Source organism: Paramisgurnus dabryanus, chromosome 3 (assembly GCF_030506205.2).
Source record: "Paramisgurnus dabryanus chromosome 3, PD_genome_1.1, whole genome shotgun sequence".
Taxonomy (NCBI): domain Eukaryota; kingdom Metazoa; phylum Chordata; class Actinopteri; order Cypriniformes; family Cobitidae; genus Paramisgurnus; species Paramisgurnus dabryanus.
The window spans coordinates 32,942,792-32,964,706 of record NC_133339.1 but is presented as its reverse complement, the minus strand read 5'-3'; the positions used below and the strand labels follow the sequence as shown (position 1 = coordinate 32,964,706).

The 21,915-nt window shown below is 38.1% G+C and overlaps 1 protein-coding gene across 1 annotated transcript in view; it reads left to right on the top strand.

Annotated features, from left to right (window-relative positions):
* Positions 1-21,915, top strand: part of plcd3a (phospholipase C, delta 3a) — a 28,618-nt gene that overhangs the window by 4,599 nt on the left and 2,104 nt on the right. The window contains exons 2-14 of the mRNA XM_065255473.2: positions 656-823; positions 12,269-12,497; positions 12,981-13,110; positions 13,186-13,411; positions 15,055-15,256; positions 15,812-15,956; positions 16,066-16,215; positions 17,562-17,705; positions 18,300-18,453; positions 18,862-18,978; positions 19,063-19,241; positions 19,858-19,993; positions 21,421-21,570. Of these exons, the coding sequence (XP_065111545.2) occupies positions 656-823; positions 12,269-12,497; positions 12,981-13,110; positions 13,186-13,411; positions 15,055-15,256; positions 15,812-15,956; positions 16,066-16,215; positions 17,562-17,705; positions 18,300-18,453; positions 18,862-18,978; positions 19,063-19,241; positions 19,858-19,993; positions 21,421-21,570 (2,130 nt within the window). The remainder of the gene's footprint in view (positions 1-655; positions 824-12,268; positions 12,498-12,980; positions 13,111-13,185; positions 13,412-15,054; positions 15,257-15,811; positions 15,957-16,065; positions 16,216-17,561; positions 17,706-18,299; positions 18,454-18,861; positions 18,979-19,062; positions 19,242-19,857; positions 19,994-21,420; positions 21,571-21,915) is intronic.

Sequence of the window (21,915 nt, the reverse complement as noted above, 5' to 3'; positions counted from 1 at the left end):
ATTCTGCTATCGATTAATCGTGATTAATCGTTAAGGATCCCTAATTGTGACAGCTCTACATATTGGTACTAAAGAGTGCATGATTGTATCTCAAAATTACATACAGTACTGGTACCAAATGTGCCTAAATGGTACAAATTAGGACCTTTTTAAACTGTACTGCCCAAGTGACAGCCTGGGACTTCTTTTGGATAATTTTTCTGACACTGATGTTGTTGCTGAAGTTGACACAGAAAGATTGACGTCTTGAATCCCTTGAATGACAATTTCTCACCATGTTCGTGACTCTAGAAACAGTACTGACCTTCGAATGCTCTCACAGCTGTGTGAAAGACTTCATGTCTATTTAATTTGGAAAATGTCCGAATTTTATGTGGACTTTTTTGGATATAATTTCAAAACAGATCCATGCTGGGAAGTGTTAGTTGCTGACACACATAGCCTTGTGAATATGATATCAACCTTGTGGAGGCACATAATACGTAAATTATTACGATGTGTATAACTCATACGGTCTTGACACTTATTATTTACATCATGTAACAGGTGTCTTGGACAGGGCAACTGATTCCACGATGTATGCCTGGAAAACATATTGGAGGTGGAACAGAAGCTTCTTGTATTTTAATGTTGTATATGTGTGTGCGTCTCATAGGTGTGTTGGACGATGAAGATGTGCGTGCGATGCTTCGGGGATCAAAGGTGGTGAAGGTTCGATCTCCGCGTTGGCGGAAGGACAGGAGCCTTAAGCTTTTAGAGGACTGCGTGACTGTGTGGTGTGAGTCCAGCAAATCTTCCCGCAAGAGCGAGACGGAACAGACCTGTGAGTAAATCATCTGCTGAAACTCATACTGCTGGAACCCATATCAAATATCCGAAATCAGTTTATATCACAGTAGTACTGTAGTTACTCGGAAAGCAGAGCAAGTGTGAGCATTCCTAGCAAGCAAAAGCCATCATGTCCCCCTTCTAGGTTAACACTACAGACCTGATATAGTCTGGCTATGAGTAGCCAACATATCCATGATTTTTTTGGAAACCAACAACCAGGTATTTCTGAATGACCTGAGGCCGGATTAGGCGGATTTAAAATGAAAGTATTTGATGAACGTATAATAGTATTCGGTAATATCATTATCTAATTTTTGAAAGAGGTGGTGTTGGGCGGCTTTTGCATCTGAGCTCCTCATATTAAATATGCAGATACTAGTTTCATATATGGTACTTGGCAAAAATGTAAACTTGTTTGTTTACTTGTCATGCGTACTTTGCCAGAGTTTCGACATTCAATTGTTCCTGGAAATGACCTGCAGGAAGCAAACTCATGAATAACATGAACAACAAATCCCCCAAGCTTAAACTTGCATAACAATTAAGCCCAATGTGATCTCCTAGTGATTGAAGGGTCTTGTGAATGAGTCTGTAATGGTGCTTTAGCATTTGTAAATAATCCCTAGCTACAGCACAGATATACGATACGTTTCTATACATTTAGACATAGATATTCAGATTAAGGAGTCAGAGACACGCCTTACAGGAACAATTATAATTCTAGGAACAGAATTCTAGGAATTTCTGTCAACACTTTTCCTGTAAAACTATCTGGCAAAGCACGTTATTAATGGCTTTATCTTTGCTATCTTTTTGGGTTTGGTCTACTTAAATGCAGCTTGTACACTGAAATCCCCACTGTAAACGTGTGTGTCATAAAATGCATCTTGATCTGCTTGTTCTGATCTCAAGTAGTCGGGGACGCATTGTGATTTCAGTGTCAAATCAGTGTAATCTAAACTCAAAGAAGTCATCATATCTGTACTCTTTTGTATATTCTGATATAGCTACTAGCTGTGTTCTGCTGACTTTTGTTTTTTTAACAGAGTCCAGTGTGTTTTTTTGGTCCTATAAAATAGTGACATTTTTAAAAGCCAAGTCATTTCCAGTTGGTATTAAAAGCTGTAGCTTTAGGTTGAGATATAAATTAATCTCACCACACTAATAAACATTGTGTCTCATGTAAGCAGTGGTGGATCTGGGTGATGGGGGATTTAGCTATATCTACTTGTGGTGTATTGCTCTTTTTTGGGTCGGTGCAGAAATTTCCAACCCATGTCACAGCAAACACAAACCCATGAGGTTTTGTGGACATTGAAAGTTATTGATGCGTGTCACATCGTGTTTCTATGTATAGAGCTGTTGGTTTGGTTTTTTGCAACAGAAGCAGGTCATTTACCTGGAAATGTTTTCATTTCTGTTAGATAATGGGTTACTGAGCCATATTGAGGAGCTTGTATGTTGAAATCTAATACAAGATCCGGTAATCAAGCTTAAACCCCATACAGCATATTGATCCCAGAAACGTCCCATTAAATTGTCAGCGTGCCTTCTGTGTAAGCGCAAACAAGTAATGTTATTGATTCTGGAATCAAGGGAACCTAGTAACGTTGTTGAAACATATACAGAACGCATCTGGTGTGAACAAAAGGCAGACCATGAAAAAGAAGTTGAATGGGACAAAATTTTACTTAAACGGGAGGCATTTTGGATATATCAACTGTTTAGGAATATTGTGATATTAAATTTCGACAAGACTTACATTATTGGTTATCTTCTATTTATATGTACATTTGCATTTTTTGCCTGTATTTGTCCAGATTTACTCATTTGATTCTCAGAGTTTTATGGAGCAGTTTATATTTTGTTTACAATTAAATTATTGGTGTCTTGGATGTCATTACCTTCACCTTTGTATGATTATCACTTCTATTTATATTGTTCTCCACTTGGTGAACATTATAACTTGACAAAGGCGATTTGTTTAACCAAAACAAATAAAAGATTCTTCAATGACTTTGCAGTTAGACTTTATCTTGATGTAGCCAGTTTCTTTAACCTTGCACCTCAAAAAGATGTGTGTTTGTTTTTCTGCTTTATTGTTTGAACAAAAGGCAGAAACAATGGCGTAAGGGGTGTGTCCGCATGTCTGCAAACTGGAAGAAACTGAGATTGTTCACCAGCCTATTAGAACAGCATGTCATGGGCAAGTTTATGATCAAATCAAAAAATATATGCAAGCACTTGGTTTTATGAGAGAGAAATGCAAATAATAAGCAAACTGAAGACACTGCAGGCAAATTCCACCAAGTGCATGATTACAAATACAATAAAAGTCATGTTACGTCACATTTATTTACGGGATATGTGTAAATGTGAATGAACCAAAATCAAACAGTAACGGTTTATGGACAAATCCTAGACACATTTTTTGTGTATTTTCCATAATCTGTAGGTGAAAAGTGCTTTTGTAAACATGCACTTTATGTCCAAAAGTATGTAAGTGACACCAAACCTTTTTTAAAGGAGGTGTGGTCTTACCAAGCCTGGTCATTTATTTCTTAATGGACTTTGCATTGTGCATAGGTGCAGTGTGATGGAGGGATAAAAAACTAACCAATTTCAATGTAGAGTCAATATTTATTTAGGGAGATTGCATGACTTGTACTTGACTCTAGAGGATATATTATAGGAAGGGGTGAAACAGCCAAACCTCTTAAAACCAGGGGTTGTTGGCATACTTTTCACACTATAGTTTTAAAGTGGGACATTTTTACTAGGGATGCACCGATACCACTTTTTTGGAATATGAGTACGAGTATTTGCATTTCAGTACTTGCGGATACCGATACCGAGTACTTAATATAAAACATGATTTAAATTTACAGGTAACAGCTTTAGTCATATAATTTAACAAAAAACAAAGGACTAGTTTTTCAGTTTGTTGTAAACTCTGCCTCTTTGGACAACAAGAGGCATTAACCCCTTACACGCCGCTCAAACATAGACATTTCTCAGACCGTGGTATCGATCCCTGGTATCGGGGGATTTTTAACGAGTACGAGTACTTTTGAAAATGTGGTATTGAGGCCGAAACCCGATACCAGTATCGGTGCATCCCTAAATTTTACAAATCTGTTCACCTCACTTTTCTGGTGTAATCACACAGATTCACTATTTGCTCCCAGCCTAATGTAAACATGACTCAGATTCCACTTTGATAAAGAGGCATTATTGGATTTGTGCTATTCTAGCATCTTTAATCCACCTCTGACCTTTTAGACGAAGGCAATTTTTATCACACTTATTCTCGTCAGATCGTATGATAATCCAAACTGAAAGTTGGAAAATCGGACTTCCTATTTTAATCCCATTCATGGCGCTTTGCTGGAGCATCTGAATGGTTTTTCTCTCCTTAGATTATCGTCTGTCTCACACCTGTTCCTTTTTTGAAGAGCATTATTTCAATGATACACTTTCCAAGAGATTCTAAGCAGTTTCATTTGACTCAAAATCTGCACAGGAATCATGGACTTTTTAAAAGATGTTATATTTCTTCTAAAATCGGCTTTACCGTTCAAGCAGCCAAACCTATGCCGAACATCTCCAGCAACAAAGAACTGGCACACCATAGCTATTCATTATACTAGTTCTTTATGTGTTGTTTTTATAAAATTTATATTTCATTATATTAATATTTAGATGTCACCTTACTCTAAACACTAACCTAAATGAAATATTGAATATAAAATCTTACTCCAGTTTCTAAAAAAACTTTTTATTCATCACATTCCCCAAAAAACAATCAACCCTCTCCAGTGTCTAACACATCCTATGCCCCACATTACCAGTGTTGGGTGTAACTAGTTACAAAGTAACTAGTTACTGTAATAATATTACTTTTTTCAGTAACTAGTAGTGTAAGGCATTACCCGTCTGAAAATGGTAATATTATTACAGTTTTCCCGAGCTAGTTACTTAAGTTACATTCGCCAGTAGCACCTTCATCACACAAGGCACAAAACACAGAGAACAAAAGGGAAGGGGAGGAGGGCGTGAATGGAACAGTGATTGGTCTAAGTTTGGCACAAGGTATCATTTACCATCACCGATTGGTCGACATCCGGCAGCCAGCAGCACAGAGCGGCAGCGGCACACTCAAAGACAGATCGGGTAAATGGAAGCGTCAACAACGGCAAGCTCTTTTTCAGAGGAAGGTTCCCAGCAACAGAAAGCTAGTTTCGACGGGTGGAGATTCGGTCACATTTTATTATGTTCAACGGAAGGAAAATAACTTGACGGTGAAGTGCACACTCTTTAATGTTTTTCCAAACGCTGTGCCCCACGTCCAGAAGCGGGTAAGGAAGCCAGCATTTTCTTGGCCGTGGCTTGCCCAAATAAACATTCTTGTCCAGAAAAAAAATGTAACTAGTAATATAACTAGTTACTTTCTCCAGGGAGTAATAAAGTAAAGTAAGGCATTACTATTTTTGAGAGTAATATGTAATACGTAATATATTACGTTTTTGAGTAACTAGCCCCAACACTGCACATTACATATCTGAGCAGATGCCTGCCAGTTAATGTGAATGTTATAGCCCAAGACTTGTGCTTTCTGTATGTGAATTCCCCTTGCACATGGGAACATTTAATTTATGGACCTCTAATAAACCCCTAGGGTCAATGTCACCTAAATATTCTTTATGCAACTTAATGAGCCCTCAAAATGCATGGAGCCAAAATGTCTGCTTTAGATAACTTCCATGGATTGAGCCCATATTGATTTATTTGTACTGCAAACTAGATCAGAAAGTTAGCCTCAGTTTCTGTTTCTATGCTGTGTCACACTGTGATCTGGAATTCAAGCTCAGCTGCTCAGCCCCTCCTGTATCCCAGCATGCCCTCACACCTCACTGACTGGCAAGACACTAAACAGAGTTCACTAAAGACATTGAATGCACTGTAACAAAGCAGTATTGGATTTAAAATATTATGTTTCGAAATAATTATTTTTGTTTGCTTACTATTCTAAAGTTCTTTCAAGCCCTTTTTACACAAAGATTTTGGAAAATACACGGAAAAAGATGGGTTTTCAGGAACACAATTATTGCATCACATTAAAGCTTAAAGAGCACTTATTTCATTGCTAAAAAACAGCGTTATTTCGTTTTTTTTACGTGTGCACGAACGTACGCGTATGGTCAACCGCACAGACACCCTTGCAAAGCATAGTTTGTTTGACGTATGCGTATTGCGACAATGCAGTGCATCTTCTGGCCTACATACTAAATTGTCCTGTACAGACATGCGCAACCTACACGTACAATGTACACAGGTTTAAAAAAATCTGGCAGTGCGCGTACAGTACGGGTGCACTCTTCTGATGCCAAAAATTGCGTCACACAAACTGTACACGTGGACCCTCATTTAAAATTATATTATGTACCCTCAGTTCACACAGCAGGCGAGTCCGATTATTTCATAATTTTTATCTTAAATCCAGCATGGTTTTGGGTGGTTTAATGTTTACAATTTGTATAAAATTCTTTAAATGTATCCATTGTAGGAAATCTGAGATTCTAATCTAATATATCTGAAAAACAACCATATTTTTAAAGTGTGTATGTAGACTTTGTGTGTACAATGTTATTTCATTTGATTACCTCAACAACACTTTAACCCCTTGGTTATTTTGGCTATTTATTAGGATAGATAAAGATAGAAGACACATGATTTTGCCATACGTGTTAAACAGCTCGCTCTCAAATGAAGTCTGGGACTCTGGGTGATAGACAAATCTGTCCGAGTGTCCTTCTCATGATGGACAGTTCCTCTTTAATGGTCAACAGATGCAGGGCCGAGCCCCTGTAGCATTCAGGTTCCTGTGGATCTCAGATAAGCCTTGTATGCAGAGGGCATTAGTGAGGAATGTCAGTGGCATCATAAACGCCTATTCATTGCCAGCTTGCACATGCCACAGTACACACTTACTGGAAAAATTAACAAACCACTTCTTCATACACGCATATAATGAATGCATGTTTGCCGGGCAGCCGTTGGAAGTGGGTAGTAATCTTTTTCTGTTTAACAGGCTGTGTGTTTGTATTGTCTCTGCATTGTCCCTTTGTTAAGATCAGAGAAGGTTTTTTTTGCCAGATTACTACCACACTCAATATAGCTGACTTTTTAGAAATCTCTATTAATAATTATTCTTCATAATAGTTTTGGACTCAAGATGGCACAGCGGATATCTGACTCGTCTTGGAGCTCTCCAATTATTACTGTTTTTGAACTTGCTCTGTGTTCAGTCATTTTTTCTCAGTTTCACCAAAGACAAACTACTGGACAGTAGGAAACACACACCACACAACTTTTTAAGTATTTTGACGTTTTGCTGGACATTCTTGTCTGAGGGGCTTGTCTGCTGTTCAAACATGCGACCAGATGCAGAAAAGGGAAGCGAGCTGGCACGCTGGTTAAGCTCGCAACTTCGCAAGGGTAGCTTTCACACTGCGCTCCCAAGGATTCATCTTGCAAATAGGGTTGCCACCTTTCTGAAATGGAAATAAGGAAGGGTGGGGGGGTTGCCCGGGTCCGGTGACATGCCCCCACAGAAGATCATTTTAAAAAAAAATAACCCCTGAAATGAAGACTTCTGGTGAAAATAGTGGAAACTAATTAATAAATTTAGATAAATATATTTTATACAACTTCTTAGGCCCTAAATATTTAATGAATAGCAAAGTATGCCTAATAAGTATACAAGACTGAACCACATAGATGTGACATATAAAGGCTATCATGATCATTTTGCCAACAATGAACCATGGTTTTAATTTAAGTTTATAATACGCCCTCTTCAAAGACCCCACCCCTTTTTAAACCTTGAGCTATCTAACTCCATAATTATTTAATAAGAAACCCATCAGAAATGATTGACACATTATGAGACGGGAGGGAGCGGGACACAGGAACAGAGGGAGAGCACTGGAGAGATATATATGTGGATTTTTAGGCTAAATCTGTACTATCTCTTTTAATATAATCACTTTCTTATCAACTATATTTGAGTTTTAAAAATCCACATAATTACATACCATATGAGCCTCTGGAGACGACTGACGGACAATGAACCTTAACATTCCTCCATCCTGTGCCCGCAGCCTCTCGCTCCTCTTGTGATTATCTCCTCATGCGTGCTGCTTTATATCACACACTCCGCCGTGACAAACAGAAAAAACGCGACGACATATGGTACAATTGGCCTTGTATTCATTGTCCCTCATGCATTCCAGCCACGGGTAGTCATTTTCCCATTCAATTCTATATTTTTGTGCTCGTTTCTTTTTCGCCGGCTGCTCAGATGCAGTCATTTTTACATTTCCCGCTGTTGTCACTTGTCGTCATCGTTGCTATGATACGTGACATCACAATGACTGAAACGCCCAATGTGCATTCCCTGATGGGGCTGCAACGCTACGCAGATCAAAGACAAACAGAGGGAGAAATTGCCGCACTGTCAGGGTTTTCTTATACAATGACGCGGTCTTCGTTCATGGCTGACATTATAAGCTATGTGTCTGTCATGTATTTGCACTGAATTAATTTTCATAAAATACGGAACAAACTGCGTTCCGTATCAGTTCAATACGGAACAAGAATTTTATGTGTCAAATACGGGACGATTCCTTATTATACGGAACGGTTGGCAACCCTACTTGCAAATCTCCAAAACCTTGTTATCTAAAACGATGAGTCAAAGTCAAACTCTGCTGCACTGAAACCTGGCTGAATGATGCCATCCCAGAGATTGGATTACATCTGGGATTCCAGCTGTTCAGAACTGATCAAAACATGAAGTTAACAGGGAAAATGAGAGGTGGTGGACTGTGTTTCTACATTAACGGAAGTTTGTGTTCAAATAGAATAATGAAGCCGAGCGGGATTAACAAGCCTGCTTCGATTGCACAGAATGGACTGTTTTTAAATGACGAAAGCATGCCCGGTCAAAGCACAGTGCTTCTGGGTTAAGTAGGAGATAATCGCGCTCGGGCACGGGATCGTTACGGCATGTGTGTGAACGCATGCACAAATTCCTAAAAATTATTGTCAGATTTTTGGTGAATGAACCAAAGATCAAACGATCCTGGACAAATCCCAGATGTATTTTTTATGTATTTTCCATAATGTCTGTGTGAAAAAGTCACCATCCCCACAATCTGTGGAGAATCAACAGCTGGCTGTGATCTGAATGCATTCTACTGCAGGTTTGATAAGCCCAGACTCCACACCCACTGACCTGCACTTCACCCATACACCTCCTGCATCCCCTCCAGCCATCCAACCTGTGCGAGAGTGCCTGCTTTTGAATCATTCTCACAATACTTTGCCAATCACACATGCCAATCATTCTGTGCAGTGCCATATAAATTCAAACACATCTATGGTTTCTATTGCAGAAAAGTGGAAACCAAGGATAACCCAGACATGACACCACTGACAAGTAATCCTATGAACAGGGGTTGTTAAGACAAAATTGTCTGAAAGGAAACATTGTTGATAACATCTGGGATAATGTACGTACACAACAAAATATATAACACGTTTTTGAATATTTTAATACAAAAATCGTACATATTGCGCATTTTATTATGTAGCAAATGTACGTTTTTCATTCCATGATATCCAAAGCCTCCATATGGGTGTGTGTGTGTGTATGTTTATTTTTGGGAGCACAATTTTCGATCCTCTTTTGCACCGGTCATGTTTTACAAGTGCCAAATTAATCCTCTCACACACACAGAGTCATCAAGTATTAAAATAAGCAGTGACGTTTGACAGGGTCTTGCTTATTTATGGTTGTGGTTACCTGCTACTAAAAGAGTGAGATGGTCTTCTTTTAAATACATTTGGAGTGTTTGTTTTTTTTTGGGTCTATAAGTGTTTTATTTAGTGTTATTTAGATTAGATCTTGCTGTTAATGTGTTTATATTTATTGTTTGGTATTGTTTGGATAAATGTGTTCCACTTCACGTCATGCGTACCTCCTGGCTACATTTCTGCATAACCTAAAATATGTTGCTCCAGGTACATATCACTGCAGCTTTTGATGGAATGCCCCTTAAGGCATTTTGTCTCTGTTTTGACACAGGATTTTTAAAACTTACAAAGTAGACACATAAAGTACACAAATGAATACATGTTTGTCTTTGTTAAATAGATTTGTGCCATTTGGTAAATATGCATGCAAAAGCGAGGCATGCCTAGCGATTTATGCTGTCCCTGCGGTTTAATCTAAAATAAACACAGAGAACCAAAACATACAGATGTTTGATCATTCATTACTGTCCGTTTTGTAAGTCACCACTATGGTTCCTGTAAACAAGTTCTTGACATACCTCAGCCGAAACGCGATCAGTCTTGAATGAACCTGCATCAAAAAAGAGAAAAAACAGGCACATCCAGTACGTGTATTGGATACTGCAACTGAAGATGCAGCGATATGTACCATGAGAAAAGTATTTCAGGTTATGCAGAAATATAGGATATATATATATATTGATAGGATAGCATCTTGCAGTTGATGGAGATTTGTGGGATGCATGAAGCTCCCGTTCCACCACATCCCAAAGATGCTCTATTGGGTTGAGATCTGGTGACTGTGGGGGCCTTTTGAGTACAGTGAACTCACTGTCATGTTCAAGAAACCAATTTGAAATGATTCGAGCTTTGTGACATGGTGCATTATCCTGCTGGAAGTAGCCATCAGAGGATGGGTACATGGTGGTCATAAAGGGATGGACATGGTCAGAAACAATGCTCAGGTAGGCAGTGGCATTTAAACGATCCCCAAATGGCACAAAGTGGCCTAAATTGTGCCAAAAAAACATCCACAACACCATTACACCACCACCAGCAGCCTGCACAGTGGTAACAAGGCATGATGGATCCATGTTCTCATTCTATTTACGCCAAATTCTGACTCTACCATCTGAATGTCTCAACAAAAATCAAGACTCATCAGACCAGGCAACATTTTTTCCAGTCTTCAACTGTCCAATTTTGGTGAGCTCGTGCAAATTGTAGAATCTTTTCCCTATTTATAGTGGAGATTAGTGCTGTGTTCAAAATATCGATACAACGATACATCGTCATGGGCGCATGACGATGCGCGCATCGATACAGCACCTTCCGTATCGATTCGGATGTACTTTTGAAAGTAACGTGACGAATTGCTGTTGATCCGTGATCCATATGGAAAGGACACATGTGTCCCGCGGAGTACGTAGAGAAGGTGGCGGGGTATACTTTCACTTTGCGTGTCTGTCTCGCTGGCGCACGTGTCTGCATAGTGAGCCGCGTACTCGCGCTCTCTCTCGCGCGCGTGCATTAAAGTCAATGAGTTCAGTATGAAAGCGCAGATATCTTAGCCTATACTACTGCAAAGTGCTTTATTACCCATTCTCTTATAAAACAGTACTAACGCATTTGAGAAGAAACACGACAAAGATTTGCATGTGAAAAGTGTATGTCTAGAGAAGTGATACAGAGCTACTTCAAACTATAACTGTCACATTAATAATCTGATTTTTATTAAATAGTATTAAGTCTGACTGCATGTTTATAGATATATTCATAGATGTAGAATAATGAGAGACAATAGTAAGGCACCATCTTTGTAAAACTGCTTTTAAAAAAACATAAGTTAAGTACTAACTCTGGGATTTTAAATATTTCTAATAGCTAATAAATGAATGGCAAAAACACAACTGTTACAACACTGCTTATTCAATGTACAATAAAAAAAAAAATAATCATGTTACTAAATTCTGAACAAAAATGTAATTCAAAATAGTCTTGTATCGTGATGCGTATCGTATCGGGGCCCTTGTATCGGGATACGTATCGTATCGGGGAATTGTTGGCGATACACAGCCCTAGTGGAGATGAGCGGTACCCTGTGGGGTCTTCTGCTGTTGTAGCTCATCCGCCTCAAGGTTGTGCGTGTTGTGGCTTCACAAATGCTTTGCTGCATACCTTGGTTGTAACGAGTGGTTATTTCAGTTAAGTTGCTCTTCTATCAGCTTGAATCAGTCGGCCCATTCTCCTCTGACCTCTAGCATCAACAAGACATTTTCGCCCACAGGACTGCCGCATACTGGATGATTTTCCCTTTTTACACCATTCTTTGTAAACCCTAGAAATGGTTGAAGCAACTCCCATGTGATTGGTTGATTAGATAATTGCATTAATGAGAAATTGAACAGGTGTTCCAAATAATCCTTTAGGTGAGATGTTTGTTTTCCGGTGAGATCAGTTTGTTATATAAGTTGTCATGTATGGGCACTATAATTTTAGCATAAACAAGGTTTTCTTTAATTATTTGTTTAATTATTAAGTAATTAATTAGTAATAGCATCCTGTGTGTCTCTTTCAGTCTCTGTGACAGAGGTGGAGTGTGTACGGGAGGGCTGTCAGTCAGAATGTCTGCGGCAGATTGCGGGTTTGTTTCCGGAGAGCCACTGCTTCACTGTGGTGTTTCGTGGAGGCAGGAAAAGTCTGGATCTGTGCTGCTCCACTCAAGAGGAAGCCCAGCACTGGATCCGAGGCATCCGCACGCTCAAAGACCGCGTGGGCAACATGAGCCAGAAAGAAAAGCTGGACCAATATCCTTAAGACCTAATGCAGTTAGACTCGTGCTAATAATGAACCCGCTGCAAGTGGACGCATGCCCATGCCATTTACAGTGTTTAAAACAGTATTGGTTTCCTTAGCTGCCATTTGCCACAAATCTACTTGTAAACAAATTTTCTCAGGCTGGATAATATTGCTTATGCTCAGATAAGTGTTTCTAAAAATAGACCATATATTCAGCATATATTTACTAGTCACTCCATTGCACTTGTAATCTGTATCTGTCTATATATGAAAATACCCTTAATAATCTTCTTACATATGACTTGTGTACTCTATTCTTCTCTATTCACATTTAATATCTTATATCTTATATAATATACTTTAATTCATTTCACATTTGTATTACTATAGATTATAAACAAACCTACCCTGTAAGTTAAATTTATACTTGGCTGGGTCCATGTAGCTTATACACCCATGTCAGTTTGTGTAGTTTCCCTAATAACACACACTTGGATTCGAGGCTATCTGAAACGTGCAGACCAGAACCAGGATGGGAAGATGAGCTACAATGAGGTGAAACACCTGCTCCAGCTGATCAACATTGACCTGAACGAACAGTACGCACGCACCCTCTTTAAGGTGAGCGTGTGTGTCTAAAAGTACGGTAAGATCATGTTTATTTTTGGATCTCCTTAACCCTCTTCTTTTCCATAGAAGTGTGATCGGTCTCATACTGGACGGCTGGATCACATGGAGATTGAGGAGTTCTGCCGGGAGCTGATGCGTAGGCCAGAGCTGGACGCGGTGTTGCGGCATTATTCCAGTAACGGATGTGTGCTCACCACCATGGAGCTGCGGGATTTTCTGGGCGATCAGGGCGAGGATGCGTCGCTGGCTCATGCTCAAAAACTTATCCTCACTTATGAACTCAATGACTGGGGTATGCAGCCATCAGCACTCAGCATTAGCTTTTATCAAAAGCTTGGACACATTGATGTTTAGTAGCATAGAAATTAATATAAATTATTTCACTCACTATAGAAAAGAAAAGCTACAAATTAAATATTTTAATGACTTATGGGGGGTACACACCAAACCGAATTCAATGATTTGCGCGAGTTGATTATATATATAAAGTCAATGCAAAGACGTGAATAGACGCTAACTCGCACGAGACGATGTGAATAACGCGAATTGGAATGGCACGATTGAACGAAAACATGTGCTATTCACATCAAATGCGTCTTTGCAAGTTGAAAATATTAAATTCAGGCGAAAAATTAGCTTGACACAAAATTAAATGCCGTGAGTAATCTAGAGTGAGGAACGAGATGCCTCACTTTTGGTGTATATGAGGCACTAGTTAGGTGAGCTATGCTATCTACATGAATTTAATACCTCTGAATGTCAACTCTTGTCTCATTGTGTAACCCTTAATGTAGACCTCCAGCAATCAAAATGTTTTAATACGATTTATAAAATTTTTTATAGACATATAACCTACAACAGATTATGCATAATAATAATGACACATTTTTTAATTGTATAAAAATGTTGCATACTTTTCGATATATTTTTAAATACTTTTTATTTTTTAAATAATAAAATTTAAAATACAAGAAATAAAAGAAGGTGGCTTTTATTTTAAAACATTTAATTTAGTTTAAATTGATTTCTATTGCACTTTTCACAATGCATATTTGCGTGTTTATGTCAGAAATAAAGTTGTTGATGGTATAAATAATAATTTTTACAGCAAGCAAACTGAATGTGTTATAGCAATATTATACCAATGATAGGTTATATTAAAGGGTATTAAATGTGACCCTGGACCACAAAACCAGTCATAAGTAGCAATAGCCATGTATGGGTCAAAATTATCTTTTTTTTATGCCAAAAAATGATTAGGATAGTAGTAAAGATCATATTCCATAAAGATATTTTGTGAATTTCCTACTGTAAATATAAAATGTATTTATCATTAGTAATATGAGTTGCTAAGGACTTCATTTGACAAATTTAAAGACGATTTACTAAATATTAAAAAAAAATTACAGCCACAGATTCCAAATTTTTACATAACCAAATATTGTCCCATTCTAACAAACCATACAACAATAAAAAAAACGTATTTATTCCGCTTTCATATGATTTATAAATCATTGATTTTCAGGGAATCAATTAAAGAAACTGACTCTTACGGCTGGATTTGTTGTTCATTGTCACATGTATATATGAAATATTTGACAGTTTTCTGTGATAATCCAGAGCTGATGTGATTTGAAGAACATTTAATTCATAATTAATTTTCTCTCCTTACATCTGATGAGTTAATAATGTAAAAAGAAACAATGACCAAGAAATAATCGAATGTGTTAGTAAATAAATGACTGGAGAGCAGTTCTAACGCTAAATTGTAAAGTCACACCCATCCGCAAACTCGATTAGCAGCTATAATGTGAGAGCATAGCTCAGTGTCATTATTAAATAGCTAAGACGTTACACATTGGTTATTCTTATCAGTTGTTGCAAGTATTAACAGTAATTCATTAGTGCTCAGCTGTTTGACCATCTGACCCTCAGCCCAGAAGAATCTGTTCATGACTCAGAACGGTTTCACCATGTACATGCTGTCCAAAGAAAACGACGTCTTCAACCCCGATCATGTGGGTGTGTATCAAGACATGAGCAGACCACTAAGTCACTACTACATCTCTTCCTCTCATAACACATACCTCACCAAAGATCAAGTGACCAGCACCAGCAGCACAGAGCCTTATATCAGGTACCGAACACACACCAATGCAATGCTTTCTGCACACCACAGGTCTGTGTCAGGATATTATTAACATATATGTATTATATATTAACAGACAGTAAGCACTTTAGGCCCTGATAGAATAAGTTTGCATTACAAGAAGTTTTTTATGCACTTTGTCATCTTATGAAAGACTTGTACAGTACCACGTGCCCACCATTAAAGGGATAGTTCTCCCAAAAATTAAAATGCAGGCATCATTTAATCCTCCTCAAGTTGTTACAAACCTATATACATTTTTTTGTTTTGCTGAACACAAAGGAAGATATTTGTAAAAAACCAGGAAACAGTATTTTTCCTTCCTACTATGGAAGTCAGTGAACAAATAAAGTTATACATATCTGTATCAACTTAAGGGTGAGTAAATGATGACAGAATTTTCATTTTTGGGTAAACTATCCCTTTGATGCATTTTTTGGAGTTCAAATGCAAATGGAGTCTGCTTAGCAAAACCTCATAAATATGAGAAACATACAACTTATTGATGTAACTAAGCTATATGTATTGTGTTGCTGTCTTTAGGGCTCTTATTCAAGGCTGTCGATGTGTTGAGCTGGACTGCTGGGACGGTGATAAAGGAGAACCTATGATCTTCCACGGTCACACGCTGACCTCTAAAATCCCCTTTAAGGAAGTCATTGAGACCATCGCACAGTATGCCTTCAAGGTATAGACACACAAAGCATAACATTAGCCTTTAATGACTTATATATTATACTACACACAATAAATATATAAATATGTTAGTGATCAATAACTTCTTCCTTTATCTACAGACATCTCCGTACCCTCTGATTTTGTCTGTAGAGAATCACTGCTCCATGGAGCAACAGGTGGTCATGGCCCAGCATCTTCAAAACATTCTGGGCAAAAAGCTTCTTACAAAGCCACTTAATGATCAACTACAACATCTGCCTTCACCTGAGGTTAAACACATTTATTTTTAACAGATAACATATCTCCTTTGCCTTTTTTCCCCCTTTTGCTTAATGTTATGCATATTCTCCCTGTACCCTTACCTATATTGGTATACTTGGTAGACCAATATTGGTATAAGTTTGCCAAAATGTGCAAAACATGCAGCACCCGGTATTGTGTCCCACTATACTACATGCTGGACTTGGCCTTTTGTATAAACCATGACTTTGTACTTAAGGTGGGCGATAAACACGCCATCACCTGCTTTCAATCGCCTACCCCTACTTTATACAAATGTTGACTAAGTCTGTGTAAAGTCATTCCAGAGAACTGTTTTTAAACGCATTATAGATGTATTGCTGAAACACAAAGACTGTGAAGATATGTAGTGCTTAATTCTGGAGTTTCACTGTTTTTTCATATTTCTGTGTTCAGAATTATTTGGGGCGGGGCCAAAACAGTGGCTCGATGATGCACTGGAGCCACGAGCATGGCCCCGTCTCTAACAAAATCGCGAACATTCCTTCACGATGTGGCGTTATTTGAAAGTTAAGAGAGACCACAGCTTTCCCGCAAGTGGGCATGGTTTAGCACAGACAGCCGACACGCCCCTAGCCTTTAAGAAGAGAGAATCCTGCCTGTTTTATTATTTTGATACTTTATTTATTATTTTTGATGGTGTTTGATCATTCACATTTGTCTGGGTGGTTAATATCACATTTTTCTGTGGTGTCACAAACTGAGAACACATTTAATATTGGACTTTACACAGACTTTAATTGATTGAACTATTAAACATTAAGACATTACACCACATTTATTTCACATTGATAACCAAACGCTTTTATCCAAAACATGCATTCCCTGAAAATCAAGCTTGGTTTTGTTAACCTGTTTTTCTGTTAAGCTACTTGGTTTACTTTCTAAGGGTTGTAAGTAGAAACAATACATCCTTCCAAAAATAAGTACAGTAGTGTTTAAGCACTTCAAAGAAATGAGTAGTCATTTACTACTAGGAATGATTTTGAGTCAACATCACATGACAGTGCTTAAAGTTATTGTGTCAACTTTTGGCTCCAACATTCTTGCTCTGCTTAATCATCATTCTTGTGTTTTATTATGGTGGTGTCATGTTCCTACATTCAAGCGGCTGAAATAAATAATTGTTTATGCCTCTTACACGGTTTTCAAAGTCTGGTGACCCTGAGATAGGGGCCTAGTTTTATGAAAATGTATAAACTCAGCATAAATTAAACTCCAAGAAATAAGGCTACCAACAAACCCATATATTCCTGCATTGTATAATTTAATATGTTAAAATATGGTAACTCACATTTTGCCCTTTTTACTCTAGGAGTTAATGGGGCGGATCCTGATTAAAGGGAAAAAGTTGAGTGGTGATCTGACGAAGACTGACAGCTGTGCTAGCTTCACATCTAGCTCAGATGAAGAAGTAGCTGCTGGAGGGGGCAGAAAGGGCAGAAAGGATTCTGCGAAGGTGAGTTCTGATGTGTATTAAAGGGGAAATTTCACAAGACTTTTTTAAGATGTCCCCAGAGCACATATGTGAAGTTGTAGCTCAAAATACCATTTAGATAATTTATTATAGCATGTTAAAATGGCCACTTTGTATGTGTGAGCAAAAATGTGTCTTTTTGGGTGTGTCCTTTAACATGCAAATGAGCTGATCTCTGCTGATCCTGGCGGGTATTATCCCCTTCTGACATCACAAGGGGAGCCACATTTCAATTACCTATTTTTTCCACATGCTTGCAGAGAATGGTTTACCAAAACTAAGTTGCTAGGTTAATCTTTTGCACATTTTCTAGGTTGATAAAAGCCCTGGGGACCCAATTATAGCACTTACAAAAAAGTCAGATTTTCATGAAATGTCCCCTTTAAGCTCTAGTTCAGATTATTGGTTTTAAAATAAAAATGAACTACTTGATTTATCAGATGAATGTATTAGCACATATACTGCATCCAGAACCACTGAAAGGAAGTATTTATACAATGCATGCATTCATATTTAGCCTGAAAAATGTGTGTGTGTTGTATATTATGCACTTACATATATAATTTCCCTCCCCAGCCTGTGACCTCTAAACTGAGTCCTGAGTTGTCGGATTTGGTGGTGTACTGTCAGAGTGTACTCTTCCAGGGTTTCGATGCAGCCAATCAGAGTCCCCCTAGTGAGATGTCATCTTTTTCTGAGAACGAGGCGCTCAAACTGATCAAAGACTCAGGTGGGATGAGCGAGTCTTGCTTTGTTTATTGAACTCCTATGATGTTCTTCTATAAGCATTAAGTCTTGCTCTGTCATAAAAAATAAAAGCATGCATGTGTTTGCCGTTGGCCTCCTTTAGCAGTAAAAAATATAGTTGTGTTTACTTTACTATTAGTTAAGTATTCACCAACACTGGTTGGTAGAATTACGAATTAGAAGCGTTGTTTTAAACCTGTTTAACACAAAAGAAAATATTCTGATAAATGATGCTCACAGTTGACGCTACCCTTTTGACTTCCATAGTAGGAAAAACGAATACTATGGGTACGGTCAACTGTGTGCTTACCATCATATAGAATACCTTTTTGAACTGTCCCTGTGAACTATATGTGCTTTGTTTAATTGTGCATGTTTTTGATCCGTGTAGGAAAGCAGTTTGTTCGACACAACAACCGGCAGTTGAGCAGGATTTATCCATCAGGTCAAAGGCTACAGTCCTCCAACTATAACCCACAGGAAATGTGGAACGCAGGCTGTCAGATGGGTAAGGCGTTTATTATTCGGATTCCTGGATTTGCACTGGAGTAAAATAATTTTTAAAACTCAAACTGTTTTCTGTTCTGTTCAGTGGCTCTGAACTTCCAGACGATAGGAGAGCAGATGGATCTGAACCAGGGCCGCTTTCTGCCCAATGGTCGCTGTGGATACATGCTAAAACCTGAGTTCATGTGTCACCCTCAGTCTAATTTTGACCCTGAAAATACAGGTGGCGGGCCGGGACACATACCCACACAACTTACTATAAGGGTGAGCAACCTGTTGTTTCAGCTGACCATGAATATAGCTCAGGCTCCCATGTGCTGTTTAAATACACTCTTGAAAATAAATATGTTACCAAATGTTCTTCACACCGATAGAGGAACCATATTTGGTTACCCAAAGTTTTTAAAAAAGCCATTTCTATTTAACCTTTTTCAAAGTCTTAAAAAAAGGATTTTTCCTTTCTGAAATCAATTCTGAATCGCAAGGTTGTGTTTCATGCACAGCTTGTGCGTGTCAGTAGGAAGTCCTTATCAATCTAAAATCATTATGAGTCGGAGTCAAATTAAACGTGCAAATGTGCATATAACATGCAAAATCATTCAAAATATTCTTTATTATCATGAAAATACCTGAAACTATTTGAAGAACAGCGATATAAATATTCCTGTAGACATTTCCTGGAAAAGCGTTTGTAATGCTACTTCTTCTGTGGCACAAAGGGAGTTTCTGCACAAGAGCGCCCCCTGGCTTTGGGATATGCCGGGATTTCACCGTAATTCATTGAAAAAACGAGCATTTGCCCAATTAATCGTTACAGCCCTAAATTCTAGTATAAATTATTCATCTCTTTTCTATTGTTTATTATTTTGTGTCTTTACAGGTGATTTCAGCCCAGCAGCTTCCCAAAATAAATACTGACAAACCCAACGCTATCGTTGACCCTCAGGTCTGGGTGGAAATCCATGGGGTTTCCATCGATAAGGCTCGTGCCAAAACCCAGCGCATTGACAACAATGGTAAGGCCGTTGTAACGGACCTACATTCCATAGTCCTTATTCAACCCGCCGCCATATTGATTTCAAAACAAGGCTGAGGGAACATGCTCTTTAACTCTTTCCCCGCCATTGACGAGATTTCTCGTCAATTAAGAGAAAACGCTTCCCCGCCAATGACGAGATATTCCGTCTTTCCGCAATACCGCTATTATCCACCAGGTGGCGCCCTTCCGCAACTTTTTAAAACCGGAAGTATTTCCCTATGCCAAGCTGCTGCATGTCCGTGTCTGTTTTAAAGATCGCTCTGAATCGGATCTCTATGAAAAGTCCGTCATAAAAATGGAATTATTTCTGCTTTTTGCTCAAAATATGGTGTTTTTGCAAAAACCTACCCATATTCAAAAGCTGATTGCAAAAGAACCACTAAAGGTAGGATGAAACGGTTTTTTTTGTTTGAAAGCAGAGGGTCTGTTCTTTCATTTGGTATATTGTATGTTTATATATTTAAAGAAGAACATTTTCTGGAAGGCTTTAAACTTTGGTGAAAATCATGAAAAACGCTGGCGCTGGCTGGCAACTTTTTTTTAAAACGCTGGCGGTGAAAGAGTTAAACATATTGTTTTGTACTGGGAGACTGGTCATTTAGCCATCATAACAGAAAATGTATCATTTAACACATTTCCACAGGATAAAAAAATTCAGGAAACATGGATTGTTAAAATTAGAAGGGACATACAAATATGTATACTTGTTGTCATTTATTGTATCACTATATTGGTGTTTAAAAAAAGTAAACATGCTTACAACATTAGCAATTAGACAACAGGCCAATAGCCAAAACAGATTTTATGTACACAATGTGCTATTCTCATCTCAAATTAGGGCATATGTCCCTTCTAATTTGAACAATCCTTGTTTTCTGAGATTTTTTGTCCTGTGGAAATTGGTAAAATTATATATTTTCTGTGTTTTAATGGCTAAATTATCACCATCTTAATAATAAACAATATGTTTAAAAGGCACGCTCAGGACGTCCATCCCTCACAGCTTTGTTTTGGAATCAACATGGCGGCAGACTCAATACGGTCTATTAGTTTTGGGATTGGACCGTAATTATAGTTTCTTATCTAATATAAACAGTGACATGTTGGTAGTTAAAGTCAAGTTTATCCATTCTTAAGCCCAGTTGTGGATGCACTGAATTAAAATGGCATGCTTTTGTATACAGTTAGTTATTAAAAATGACAAAGAAATAAACATTTTAAAGTCACTTTAAAACAGCATTGCCAAAAATGTTATGTTTGTATAATTCAACATTTGTAACATTGTCTATGGCTCTCTACATTTAATAAGTAACACCTTTAACAAACAGCTTTTATTCAGAGCAGGTTCACACAAAATTGCCCGATGAGATTTTGACTTTGTGTGGGTGCTTGTGTCTCCTCCAGGTTTCAACCCACGCTGGAACTGCACTCTGAGCTTTCAATTGCAGGTGCCTGAACTGGCCTTGGTACGCTTTTTGGTGGAAGATCACGACCACACAGCCAAGAACGATTTTATTGGCCAGTTTACTCTGCCCTTCACCAGCCTACGAATAGGTGTGTTCAGCGAGATTGATTTATATTTAAAACAAGGAATGCTGTTATTCAAGTCTTGTTTGAATCTGTTGAGCTAGGGGGGGATTAAGGAGATGGAAATCCACTTGTGATCTCCTTGTAATGCATACACCTAATGTTTAAAGTAGGCCAAATACTGACATTATTACCTGCTCTGAGGTTATCATTTATCATTAAAAGCAACATGACAGAAAAGTAGTTATTACATATGGCATTTTGCTTGGTAAAATAGAGTTCGTTATATAACCAAGCAGGGCAATTCTCCTCCTAATGGCTAGTATTAAATGACTGCCATTACAAATACACAAAGTCATAAGACCACAGAAG